Raw genomic sequence first — 14,584 nt, forward strand, 5'->3', positions numbered from 1 at the left:
GTGAACGTGTCTGTCTGTCTGTCTGTCTTTCTGTGTGTGTGTGTGTGTGTGTGTGTGTCTGTGTACATTTCCCTACGCAATAACTCTGTCAATTTTCAGCCTACAGACTCGAAATTTGATATACAGGGTACTGAGATTTGGGAAAATCTTTGTAATCCGTTTTCGCCCAGAAATTTGGCTGTTAAAGGATTTGATCTTTGAGAACTCTACCAAACTCCTCCGCCAATTTTGGGTCTAAACACTTGAAACTTTAGATATAGGTTCCTTTGACATGGATCTAACTTAATAACTTGATTTGAACCCAAAACAATAAAATGTTAAGGGGTCATAATAGGGGGTAAAGTTAAAAAAAATTGACCGTTTGTTTTTTTTTGCTTAACATACACCTCCAAACACCCGGGCAACGTTGGGCTGAAATGCTAGTTATATTCTAAAATTGCATTCGAATAGGAAATTTAAAGGCTTCAGACACACTTTCAGATGTGAATAGATACAACACGCATATCCAGTCATTGTTCCTCGTTAGAATATAATGATAGCACGACTATCCCGGGTATAGCCACAATAATATAGACTTAAAAGTGTTTAACACCACTTTTTCAAAATACCTCTCTTTATTTCTACCACTCTGTATCCTCCTCTATATCTCTCTTTATTTCCTCTCCATCCCTATCACTTTTCTCTATCATCTCTTCTCTCTCTACACCACCCCTCCTCTATATATCATACTGCTATCATCCTCCCTCTCTCACCCTCTATTACCATCTCTCACTATTACTCCTCTCTTTCATCTCTTCTCCCTATCACCCTGGTCTCTCTATCACACCTATCTCTATCAGTTTGCTTCTCTATCACCCCTCTCTCATTCATCTCTTTTTATCACACCTCTCTATCACACCTCTCTCTCTACTATCCATCCCTCTCTATCATCTCTCTATATATATCACACCTTCCTCTTTATCACCCATCCCTCTCATCTTAGTCACCACAATGTAAAATTTTTCTTAAGACCATCCTACTTGAGCTATCCCGCAATTGATCTGAAGATTTTGTCATAAATGGCAGTTATATACAATAGAATATAATAGGGTGGAAGAAATAAATCAAAAACCGGTTAGTAAGATCTTCCCAATCTTTTCTAAATAATAATTTTAAATAATGTTTTCCGGTTTGTTCCGAACCAAAAACAAGCATGCCAACATCCAAACAGGAGTGGGATCTAGACGTGAGAAAAAGAACACATGTGTGAAGTTTGGATAATACGTTATGTCCTTCTAAAATAAACGCAATTTGGGATAGGCTGAGGATAAAAAAATGAAAAGTAGGGAGTGGGAGGATTTTTATTAACAGGTGGAAAGGAGTAAATATTTTACTCCACTAGCTAATAGGCTAAGCTTACTCGAAGAGCTAGGGTCAACCAGGACAAGAAACCGTGGCTGCCATGTTCAGGCAGGGAACACGTACTCATACTTGACTCCTTTTTGTACACAACAGCTCGCTACTTGTATCCATCTTTTTATTTTTTTTTAAACCGAGGAATGTAATCTTTTTTTTATCACATCTGATCTTGATTTTCAACTGCTGCTTAAAGAAAGCGATACCAAAGAGGCCAAGAAAATGTATTTTGGAAACAAATATTAATTTCTTCCTGTTATTCCCTCCCTCCAAATGAGTATTACCAGAAAAATGTGTCTGTATCGCGTCCTTTTTACATATAATAGATGGTTATTATCACTGTGCAAATTGGAAAGTGATTTTCAAACCTATTCGAAGATGTTTTTTTTTTTTTTTTTTTTGGCTAGAATTGAATTTTACAGAACAAAATTAAGTATTTTGGTGTACTCAGCTAGCTAGGAGTCTAAGCTTACCTGAAGAGCTGGGGTTAAACAGGACAAGGAATCGCGGGTGCCATGTTCAGGAGAGGTCAACAATATTTTTCAACCGTGACACTGTCCGAACAAAAATGTTAAGAATTGGTTCGCTGAGGTTAGGAAGTTATAACTCCCTTTTTTTGTCTTTACAAAAGCAAACAAACAAAACAAAAAACAAACAGCCTCGCTATTATACTATTAATTATTGGCAAACATCTAGCTTTCAGACTAGGATCAAAATGCAGTATTTAATGAAATTATTTCTTCTAGATATATTTATGGTGAAAATTTTTAACCATTTACGAAATTTTAAGTAAGACGGCTCCTGGAGTAAATGTGGTATTATGGTGAATGATGCTTTTAGTTAAAAGTATGATATTTTCTATTGTGATGAAGGACGACCAACGGCAACCATTTCCTTACACTTTTAAATAGCACTGTGCTTGATTTGTTTAAAATTTAAATCATTATACTTTCTGTAAACTAATATATCAAAGTGTAGTATCTGTTCTGACCACAGTCAATAAAGAAAAAAATTGTTTATATTGAGTTAATTCTTATTTTTTCAAATCCAGAGTGTATTTTGGTGCTTATCCGCCATTCAACCTAATTAAAAATAAAATAATAATAATAAAAAAATGTCATATTTCAGAAATCACGTAAATTAAACCAGCATATTTTTTTGTGTAAAAAAATCAATTTTTACGTTTGTAGCGATTTACTATTAATTGTAGCCATTTAGAGTCTGATTTTGATCTCTATTTCTGGGAAGGTTGATAAGAGAGGGGTAAAAAACGATACATTTTTAAGATCGCAGACAGATACATGCCATCCTTGTTTTCTCCAAATTACATTTATTAGTTAAAAAAAAACTTGATCAATTTACGTGCTTTTTGGTATATGTCATTTTCATTCTATGACGAGTACGCATGTCATAAATATGTTTCTATATTTCTGTTTTTCTTTAAGTTGAATTCTGGACAAGCATCCTTTTTTGTCGTGGAAGGATATTTTTCGCACATCAAAAATGGACCGCGTCCCTCTACCATATTTGAGAAACAAGTAAATAGCGACACTGATTTTATAGCAGGTATAACTGACATACTCCATTTCTACGATAAAGAAACTAACCATTATTTTACATAATAAATAAGGGATTTCGGATAAACGGGCTATAAAATTAATGTCTTTTTTACAATGCACGAACGTTCTTACACATTGTCGAGGGTTGTGAGAGACTTACTGATCTATCTTTTTGTATATATTTACAAACGTTGCTCGGAAGGGGGGGGGCGTTTGTAATATATACACCATGATGAATTTTTTTGTAAAATTATTTTTGTGATTAAAAAAATATTGTTTTTGTAAATTTGTATATTTTATGCTTTGTTAAATTTGTATTTTTTCCAAACAAATTGGAAATTCATATTATTTGAATTCTTCGAACTATTGTTCTGATTTTGAGTGTTATTTTCACAACGTTTTGGTCGATGTAACCTCTAACCTTCTTCAGGTATATCTTATCGAACTTGGGAATCCATAAGGAACCGTGTCGTAACGGATAAAGTACTTGATAAAATTCAGTCGTAAATTTACACTCTTGTAGAGGATGAAGGTCCATTCCCCAGTGCGGGTGCACTCAAAATGCAACTGCGAACTACTGGGAACGTCTATCCAGTCATGGCTGACAGAACGAGAGCATACTACTCCTGTCGATTAAATAAATATCCCTGAGTTCGACAGAAAGTTTCCCGAATTCAAAAAAATAAACATGAACAAGGTTGCAGGTCACATAAATCGAAACCTTGTGAATATAACACCCAAGATGAGAATATTAATCCGAGGAATCCAAATAGTACAAATAATCAAACCTCATCTAAAAAAATTCAGAAACGTCAATTGGTAATTATGTGTGTAGAATTAATCCATAAGTGAATATGGTATTTTGGTGTGATGGGGGGGGGAGAAAGAGAGAGAGAGAAAGAGAGAGAGAGAGAGAGAGAGAGAGAGAGAGAGAGAGAGAGAGAGAGAGAGAGAGAGAGAGAGAGAGAGAGAGAGTCTAGTCTAGGGTAAGTCTAAAAGAAGCGACAAATTATATAACCATCGACTCCCGATAAAACGATTAGGTCTTCATGCCTAAGGTAATAAAAAAATGGACTTTTGTCATTTATGTGGAAGCAAAACATATAAATTGTATAACTCTTAAAACTTTGTTGAAGCATTATTTAATTGTAACCAGTTTTTGTCAGAATAAAGTCGCTTTTATTCCGAATCTCTGATGATTGGTTTCTCCGAAAGAAAACCAACAAGGGAGGGAGTAACAACGCAACATTGAAAATGAGAAAGAAAAATGTGAATAGCTTTTGTAAGATACACACCTTATATTTGACAATTTTATTTTCGCTCTGCCATAGACCACGAGCACTGTAGAACGTGATGTTGCTCTTGTTAACAGTTGCCACGACGGAAGGTGCGTACATCCAATGTTTGAGAATAAGTCCGACCAGTTGCAAAGTTAGAGCAATGATGCTACAAATTATGACGCTTATGATAACACCTTGTAACTTCATTTTGGTTCGTTTCTTGATTCAACCCGTTCGACGATCAACTCACATATGCCCACATGTTTTTTTTTCTTTTTAAATCTCCGACGCCCCCCCCTCTCTCTCTCTCTCTCTCTCTCTAGTTCTGTGCTTGTGTAATACAATGTGATTCATACAAAAGCCAATCTCACACATATCGACTCGCGCCCAAACACAAAGAAAATACCTCCCCCTCTCTCTCTCTCTCTCTTCCTTTTTCCTTCTCCCCACTCTCTCTGTATTTTCGACTCTACCTCAATGAACACTGACAACATAACTCAGGTGGAGTGAGGACGGTTTCTAAAGAATAACAAAATAATAAAAACTAAAAAAAAAAAAAAAAAAAAAAAAACGTATCAAGTTGCTTTTGCGTAAACATTACAAATTCCGTTTTAACCTGCTTTTTAACGAATACATTAATTTCTATTATTAAACGTTCTGGTCGAACCTGGGAATTTTAATGTTGGACTCGGGAATCTGCACAGAATTTCGGCATAAACATTCCCATGTTCGACTAAAATGTTTTATTTACTCCCTTCCCACCGCAAGAAGATGTTACACAAGGTTAAGAAGGCGGGAAAAGTAAAACCAGCACCATTTAAAAAGGAGCACTCTGCCTATTTAAAAAATGTCTGGGCAACCCTATCGGCATTCCCCAGTGGTGGCGCACTAGACAGCCAACAATAAACCTATTTCACCCGAAAGGCAACGGCCTGTGGGGGTGGGCCTCCTAGAACTACGCAGCACATTTCAGCCTTTCCTTAGTCAACAAGGGAAAAGTCACTGTAAATATGGCTCATATTCTGTTGGGTTTGGTCTAGCTCGCGCATGCGGTGAAGGTTTTCGACGAGAACGTTCCCAAGTTCAAAAAGACGCATCTGGATTAGGTCGGAAGTTACATCAACCAAAACGTTGTGAACATAAAAGTCAAGCTGAGAACAGTAGCCCGAACTGAATTGAAATGCTGTAAATTTTCAATCCTAGAAATCTTAAATAATCCTATGACATAAATGAATTCATTTAAAATACATAAAATTTGATAAAAGCTCAGACTAGCCGATAACTCGTAAACAAAAGAACATGAACTGCAACACATAATGGTGCTTGTGCGGTATAATGTGATTTCAAATAAATGTACTTTAAGTAAAAACACGTTTACGTGCTTACATGTCATGTCGAAATTAGTAAAAATTCCAAAATTTCCAAAAATGATAGAATAGAAAAATAATTACAAGTAAAAATAAAATTTGTCGAATTCTAAAGTTTTATCGTATTTGTTAAATGTGGAAGAAGTTTTAACGTCCAAGGGAGGTAAGTACAGTCTACGATTTTGACAAAGTAATTGTACCTATTTACTATGCCTCCCCACGGGACAGAGTTAGACACCAGGGTCGTTTTTTAACGTGGAGAAAAGGTACAAAAATAAAAATTATCTCAGTCGTGAAGGATTTCTCCTTCACCGAAAGAGAACAAGAAACAGAAGTGCAGCATCTGAAGAACAGATGGTATTTATTTGCTCCCCCACCGAGCAAATTAGGCACAAGGCCAATTTTTAATGTGAGGAGTGAAGGGAGGGGGAAGGGAAAAAGGGGACCAGCTCCCGAGAGGTGGGAAATGGGAGCTGGTTAAAGGTCAGGCATGTGGGGTTGCCCCCACATCTGGTCTTTGCTAGTCATAGCTTGCAGCATCTGAAGAACAGATACTACACCTTGATCTTGTCCCGAAGGCCAAGTAGTGCGCTCCACCATTCTAAAATAGAAAATGGCGGACCGCTAATATCTTTATCTTTATATAAAACAAGTAAAGAAACATGTCTTTAATTGAATGTGACTAACTGAATCTGAACATTCAAAGCGCCGTCATTAAAGAACTCTTTATATTTTAGTTAATTTTAAAGCTGCAATACGGTTAGTTTTGCAAAGACCTTTCCATATTTATTGTTGATATTAATACAAACGTTCTTCTTTTTCTTTTCTTTTTTTTTTTTTAAACTTTCCTTGCGTGTTTTCTGTACACATTTTCAGCATTTTTCCAAATTCGGCATGCGACAGCTGAACCGTTTCCTTGTCAAATCGCATTGCAATTGCTCGACTGTTAATTATTCTGAACTTTTAACCTTAAAATGATTTCATTATTCATTTAATCGTTCCTTTCCGTATGCCAGAATGTTCGTTGTACAACCGTCCGGCTTACTATTCTGCCAGTTCTGCGATCGTCCGTTCAACGTTCTACCACGGAAAGAAATCCATAAATGAAGTAGCGAAATGAAAATATCATTTTAGTGTTATTTCAATTTTTTTATAACCTACGCTCTATAAAAGTTCATTTAATTATAAACGTCTTAGTTTAATTATCAAATTGTTTTACTCGACAACGAAGTTGTCAATTGACACACTAAAAAAATATTCACATGTAAATATGTCAGTCGATCAATAAAGCTGTGCCTAACTTTGCCCTCATATGAACGCCAGTAAATAAAATCAGTGAAATTTCTCTGACCCAGAATGTCGAGAAACCCGGTATTTATAGATTACAAATCAATAAAATGAAGTTACCTTCCACCCCTCTATTTTTAAAACTTAGTGGTTAGTGTAATGATTTTTTAAACTTTTTATTTTATTTTTTAATTTTCAATTTTTCTTTCATCCATCAGACTCCATCTTTGTGTTTTGGTGAATAAGCTGGGTGGTTGTTTTGATAGCAACGCTCTACACGTGGATGATTATTTACCCCTTGTCCGCTTAGACTCTTCTATGCATTTGCATAGTCTTGCTTCCTCGCAAAGACCTCCTATTGCACGTGTTTCTAATCGTGAATCTCATGAGTATTTTATCTGACTGAGGTTGTCTATTGTATTTCCTATTTGTTCTTTTTGAAGCGCTCCCCTTCTGACAATGACTGTTCTTCTGTTGATGCTATACCGTCACACAGTATTGATAATACATTAAAACTTCATACGTCAAGCTCCATTTTTGTTTTTGGTGACCTCAATCCTCATCATTCTAACTGGCTCCCCTACTCTAATCTCACAGACTTTGCTTGTGAAATATGTCTTAACATTTCTCGATCTCATGATGTGTCCAAAATTTTCATATTTTTTACACGCTTTCCTTATACTGACCTTCATCAATTATCCTTACTTTATTTTGTTCTCATTTCTGTTGCTGTCCCAACCGCTCGTTTGAGGTTATGCTATGGGGCACCATCATTATTGTGTTACATGATCTCCAGCCTCTGTTAGCTAGCGGCTGATGTATAACAGAGCTCGTTGTTGCTATCCTTACGGTAACTTTCGTACCGTGCAGTAACAGCAGGGTCTCAATATGTTTCCTCTCATCTAGATCTCTCGAATGTCTTGGACACTTGTTGGAGAGTTGAGGCCATCAGACATCTGTCTATATATCACTAAAACCCAATGTATCATAATTGTTATCTTGATTGTTATCTTGTTTGAGTCTGTGCACTCTGAATGACATCATTGAAAGATGAAGTCATCCATTAAAACAGAAATAAGGTAAACTGGTCACAGTGAACAATCTCACAAAATTCTAACATCGTAACTCGAATCAAAATGAAAGATATATATATATATATATATATATATATATATATATATATATATATATATATATATATATATATATATAACCTATATTAAACTTCTTATCAACTTTAAATCCAAACCTTTTATTTCAATTTTTTTTCAGATACATCTGCCTTACTTTTAATGCTAGGTTTATTTATGGTGGCTTTTAAATTTGATAAACACCCTTCAAAATTTGCTGACGAGGAGACCTTGCTTATTAAAAAACTATATCTAATAATTATTGTTCGTAACTGGATGTCTACCACAATAAAAAGCACTGTTTTCCGAAACGATCGTACAGATAATTGATTTTGTTGTTGTTCCTCCTTATGAAACGGATTTTTAATTTAGTTAAAATTTGATTTTTCAAATTTTAAATTATCAATCACATTACTTAATATTGAATTAGCTCTAGGATATCTACCTATCGAGCTTATTATATATCTAAATTACAACGAGCACTTTCTCTTTCCCGTATTTCAATTAAACTAGTAATTTCACTGTTACATTGAAATACACTCAGCTCTTTAGACTATTGCTCTAATCTCCTTTAAATTATATATATATATATATATATATATATATATATATATAGAGAGAGAGAGAGAGAGAGAGAGAGATAGATAGATAGATAGAGAGAGATAGATAGATAGATAGAGATAGATAGATAGATAGATAGAGAGAGAGAGAGAGAGAGAGAGAGAGAGAGCGGTGATACTCCGTCGTGAGTTGTCTACTCGATGAATGTCTAGTGTCTAGTATAATGCTAAATATCTTACTTGTTTGCGCATTGAATGTTTTGCATGGTATGAGGAAGAAGAATGTAACGAAAAGTGATAGAAGGGGAGTACAGGGGAGAGGAAACAGGAAGAAGGGAACAGTGTAGCAGAGGCGTATAAAAATAAAAGCATAATATAATTTATATTTCCTATTTATTCTTATATATTCCTATCAAATATTATTATCAGATGTCTCAGGTCAAACTTTACTCTTTGGCAAATCTCCTCACATCCTTGATCTGCATGTGGATGGTTATGTGCATCTTGTCTACTGAGACTCTTGCACAAATTTGCACGGTCTTTCTCTTTGTCTTCACAAGGATCTCCTCACTTGAATAGCATGAATGTTCTTTTATCTATCTGAAATTGTCTTTGCTGCACTCCATTTCTTATTTATTCTTTTTATACTGTTCCGCTTCTGACAGTGACTGCTCTATTGTTGACGCTATAAACTAACATTATTGATAATGCATTGTAACTTCATCCGTCAACCTCCATATTTGCTTTTGATGATTCCAATGCTCATCATGCTCACAGGCTCCCTCGTTCTAATCACGCAGAACTAGTTGGGAAACCTCGTCTTAACTTTTTCTCTCTCATGATTTGTTCCAAAGTGTCACCCCTTGCACACTCATTCTTTATAAGGACTTTCATCAACCATTCTTATTTTGTAACGTAGTCGTTATATCAAAGAAACAGAAGGCATGAAAAACTAGACTCAATGGGTTTTTTTTTTAACAAAAGCCTTTATATCTGGTATTTTCAACAACACATTTTTTTCTAAAAATTTAAACAGTTAATTTCTCCTTCTCCGGCCATGTGTGACTTTTCGTCCTTGCTGACGTCACCTACCTGGCTTCTCTCGTCACATCTCAAGCACATTTCTCCAAACACCTGCCTTGCTAAACACCTGCGTCCTTTTGTCTCTGCAGTGACGTCACTCCCCGAAGCCGGCTTGGATATTTTCATATATTTATGAGGCTGCTGCTGCTGCTGCTCCCAGCATTAGCGGTCTGTTACAACTTGATTTTTTTCTCATTTCTCTTCCTGACACAGCCGTCATGTTTGAAGGCTATGTTCTGGGGCACCACCATTATCGTATTACCTTAATTATTTCCAGCATGTACTAGCTTGCAGCTGATAGAGCTCGTTGTTGCTGCCCTTATGCTACCTTGTGATGGATTCATTTAAGACCCTTTAAAGCACATGTTTCCTTTCATCTAAATCTCTCGAATCTCTCGACAACTTGTTGAAAAAAAAAATAGAAGCCATCAGATATCGCTAAACACCGTGGATCATGTTTGTTATCTTGCTTCGATCACTTGCACCCTAAAGGATAACTTCACCCATTAAAAGAGACATGAGGTGTAACCAAAGTGAATGAATGATCTCATAAAATGATGACGGCATAATTGAAATCAGAGAGATGAGAGAGATAGAGAGAGAGAGAGAGAGAGAGAGAGGGAGAGAGAGAGAGCGAGAGTGAGGGGGGAAGACAACGGTTAAACAACGTCGCAAGTCATCTACTCAACGAATGTCTAGCGTAATGTTTTAAATCGTATTTGTTTGCGCATTTAATGTTTTACAAGAAAGGAAGAAGAAAAACCAGACGATGAGTGTTAAAGGTGGGAGATGAGGTAAGGGAAATAGGGCGGAGAACATTAGTCAAAGTCGTAAAAGTAGAGGCATAAAAAAGAGAATAAAAGGATAATATAATTTATGATACTCTCTAAAAAATAAACACAGAATACACCTTACTATATCCTATAGTAATATCAGAGGTTTCAAGTAAAATTTTCCCGATATTCAATCTTTTCACTTGAGCAAATCTCTTCACACACTTTCTCTGAGTGAGAATAATATAGATAATTGTATTGATAACAACGATATGCACATGGATGGCTATTTGCTTCTTTTCAGTTTAGACTCTCCCGCACATTTGGATGGTCTTACTCGTTTTCTTCGCAAGGATCTCACCATTACACCTGTCTCCAATCTTGAATCTCATGAATGTCTTTTTATCTGTCTGAGGTTGTTTCTGCTGCACTCTACTTCCTATTTGTTCGTTTTTATACTTTTTCCCTTTTAACAATGATTACTAATCGATACTAATACTGATGCTCATACACCCATTCATTTATATTATGTTTCAAGTAAAGCCATCTTGCCTTATTGCATAGACGAGTACAGTTTTCTATATAAAAACTGCAAATGCGAATCTGCTTCTTAATAGATTCCGGCTAATTCTTGATACGTGTTTTCGGAAGAAATAAGCGTTTGTTTTCGCCCAGGTCAATAATTATCCATAAAAGAACTAGGATAAAATTGTCGTTGAACGTTCAACTCTATTACCTACGTTCACCGAGAAATCTTCGAATGGCACAGATATTCATAGCAGCGTTATTAATTTTTTTTCTGTGATGTCGTTGCTGACTATTATGCACTCTACATTTGTCACCTAAATATAAAACGATCTCTTCACACACACTTTCTGTAAAATGTTTTTGACTCCTAATGCGGGTAGAGATTTATTTGCTGCCCACCTCAGCAAAATGTGGCACAAGGCCGGAAAGTGGGAAACCAGCAGGCTCCCCTAAAGGAGGGGCACTCCTGCAATTGTAAAAATTGCATGAGTAACCCCGTCGGCATTCCCGGTAGGGGCGCCTCAGGTAGTAAGCTATAAACTTACTCCACCGGAAAGCCCAGTGGCAAGGCCTGGGAGGGTGGACCTCCTAGGTATTACCCAGGCGGCGTACCTCAGTCCAACAGGTGCTGGGCAGGTTCCCGGCCCCTCACCTGTCAGGCTGAGTGTCAAGAACGGATCCTTGACGAGTACTTCTACCCCGTCTCCCTGCAGCAGAAGCAGCTAGGAGACTTTCCCCATCACGAGTAATGGGGATAGAGATTTATTTTCTGCCCACCTCAGCAAAATGTGGCACAAGGCCGGAAAGTGGGAAACCAGCAGGCTACCCTAAAGGAGGGTCACTCCTGCAATTGTAAAAATTGCCTGAGTAACCCCGTCGGCATTCCCCAGTAGGGGCGCCTCAGGCAGTAAGCTATAAACTTACTCCACCGGAAAGCCTAGTACATCACAGTCTCCAGCCCCAACAAAATGGGTCTCCTGTATGGTGGCTACGTCTACCTCAAGGGCCACGAGATCCCTCAGCACGCAAGCAGTCTTGCTTCAAGATCTCATGCCCCTTGCATTCAAACTAGCCAGGTTCAAGCCCGTGGCCATGTTCCCCTAACTAGTAGTATTCGTCAACTAAGGGTCTGAAGTCCTCGGGGTGAGTACATCGAAGGCCTGACCGAGACGGCCCGTGAACAGGTCGGACGTAAGCTGTCCGTCTCTGGCCAGACCCCCCACGTCCAGAGGGAACGTCAGTTTAATTGCTCTATAGAAGGAGAGGTGAACATAAATAGGGACCCTTCCCTCACAGTGTTTTCCAACTGGTGTCAACATCCTCCATAGTGCCTTTGCACGTCCTCCCCTATTCGGCCTTACGAATGTTATAAGGTTTGGGGCATCGGCGAAGTTCCTCGGGTTGGTGACCTCCTTTCCGTCCACCTCCCTCAGGCTTTCCAGATTCTTGAGGTACTTCCTCTGGGATCCGTTGAGGTCACCAGCCGTCATATCCGCTTCACAGAGACGCTCCCCAGGCCAGAACGGAAACTTTCTGGTCTTTTCCACTCTGGGGGGGGGCGTCTTTTCTTCATTCTTCTTTTCCGCCGACACCGCTTTCGTTGCTGCTGGAACTACATTGACTGGAGCCTCTTTTTGTTGCTCCGGAGTGTTGAATAGGGGAGGGGTAGGCTGAGCTTCTTCTTGGGGGGTTGATGTTGGAGGCTCAGTGTTCTCGTCATCCATTGTTGACTCTGTTTGGAGAGTCTCTTGGGGAGTCTCCTTTCGTTCCCTTTTTTCTTTCGGCTTCTCCTTCTCTTCCGTTTCCTCACCCTCTGATTCGGAGGAGTTCCCTCTCAGTTTTCGCTTGGTTGTCGTCGCTGCCTCACTCGTTGGTGCTGGAGGGGCCTCCTTCTCTTTTCTCCTCCCTTTCCTGGCGACGACCTTGCTCCAACCTGCTCCGTTTTTATGGTTTTCTACCTCCTTTTCACCTTCCTCCGCCGGCTTCTCTTTTCCCTCCGGCGTTTGTGGAGCCGGCTCCTTCCTTAGAGGGCAGAAATGGAACATGTGCCCGGGCTTCAGGCACTGACAGCAGAGCGGCCTTCTTCCTTCGACGATGATGGTCATCTGACAGCCCTCACAGATGAGCAAGGCAGGAATCTTATAAAAGTTTTTCCTGTCCACCCTCATGCTTATTTTGTAAGTGCCTGTCAATATGTTTCGGGGGCCCTTCACCGGATGCACTCCCTCCACTTGTCCATACTGGGATAGGGTTGCTCCCAGCTGGTCCCCCCGATAAAACATGGGACCCCTATCACCGAGACCACCGTTTTTCTTTTCGACTGGTACTCAGGACGCAGCTGGATGTTCTTCCACGTCAGGTCCCCTTGTGCCCACCTCACAGCTTCTTCCTTTGACGGCAACAGGAGAACCCACGTCGCATGGCACCGCCTTACTAAGTACTGAGCCGGGATTTAAAGGTCGCCCAGTAGTTCCATCATCTTTTCCAGGGAAACACCGGTGAACCCCTTTCCATTCGCCTCCAGGGTAACGAGAGACAAAATCCTGTCTTTAATATCTTCCATGGTCCCTGGTAACGCCATCATTGTGTTACCATGAACGTACTCTTGATATTTATTCTCGAAGAGAGCTTTATAATATTCTGGGGTCTTATTTGGGCCTTCCTTCCGGCCCCAGGATCCTCCTGTCGTCTTTGGCTCCCCTGGCATGCTGGTCTCAGCTGGCTGCTGCGTCTCTGACCTTACGTTTTGTCCTGCTGGTATCGGGGAGGCATCACTTGATGTGAGGGTTGGCCACTGTGCCACAGTGTCTGGCGTCAAGTTCTTGGAGCCCCCCGCCCCCGAGGAGCACCCATCCACCACGATTACGTCTAATGACCTGCACTTCCTTAGATCTTCCGCTGCTGATTTCCGGGGCTGCTAGATTCCGACTGCGTTTGCGTCGGTTGCATCTCCTCGTCCAGTACCCACCATTTTTTTTATTGGCTTTCTCGTCGTCTTTTTTTGGGAGGCCTTCCAGGCTTCTTCAGTTCCTGGGGCTCCCTGGACGAACTTTTTCCATGCTGCTATCTCCTCCTCTATGGTCGTCGCTACCACGGTTGAGGGCGTTATTCCTGGTCGCTGCAGGCTCTCAGCGCTCAGGTCGACCACCGCTACGCCCGATCTCGAACTGGGGTTGGCAGCCCCCGGACCCGAACTCGCGCTGGGGTTGCCTTTTGGGGTGGCAACCCCGAAACCGCGCCGACCGAACCCTTCTCGGACGCAACTACACCTGGGGCATTCCCCAAGGCGGCAGGAGCAGCGGCCTGCTCCATCTATTTTGCTGGCCCAGAGCCCAACTAGAGCCCACTGATTCGGAAACCAAGGGGACCTTCGCCTAAAAAGGCACGTCGGTGTCTCTTGGCCCTGCCGGCTGCGTAAGCGGTAGCTTGACCCCGGACTATCTGGAAAAAAGGAAAACAAAAACAATTAGTAATTTGCCCGAGGGCAATAACAAAAACATCAAGCAGTAACAAAAACAGGTTCTTGCTGGTCCAATCCCCTCAAAAGGGGCTGGTCCTTGCAGGAGCAAGCAAAAGCACAAAACTTTTGATCAAAGCTCGAGCATTCCGACGCAGATCGCAG

The 14,584-nt window shown here is 39.7% G+C and overlaps 1 protein-coding gene across 1 annotated transcript in view; it reads right to left on the minus strand.

Moving 5' to 3' along the window:
- Positions 1 to 4,653, minus strand: part of LOC145295984 (uncharacterized) — a 60,769-nt gene extending 56,116 nt beyond the window's left edge. The window contains exon 1 of the mRNA XM_080141928.1: positions 4,250 to 4,653. Coding sequence (XP_079998054.1) covers positions 4,250 to 4,441 — 192 coding nt within the window. The 5' untranslated portion in view covers positions 4,442 to 4,653. The remainder of the gene's footprint in view (positions 1 to 4,249) is intronic.
- Positions 4,654 to 14,584: the final 9,931 nt, after the last annotated feature.

Source organism: Euprymna scolopes, chromosome 16 (genome assembly GCF_053919585.1).
Source record: "Euprymna scolopes isolate OS-2025 chromosome 16, ASM5391958v1, whole genome shotgun sequence".
NCBI classification, from domain to species: domain Eukaryota; kingdom Metazoa; phylum Mollusca; class Cephalopoda; order Sepiida; family Sepiolidae; genus Euprymna; species Euprymna scolopes.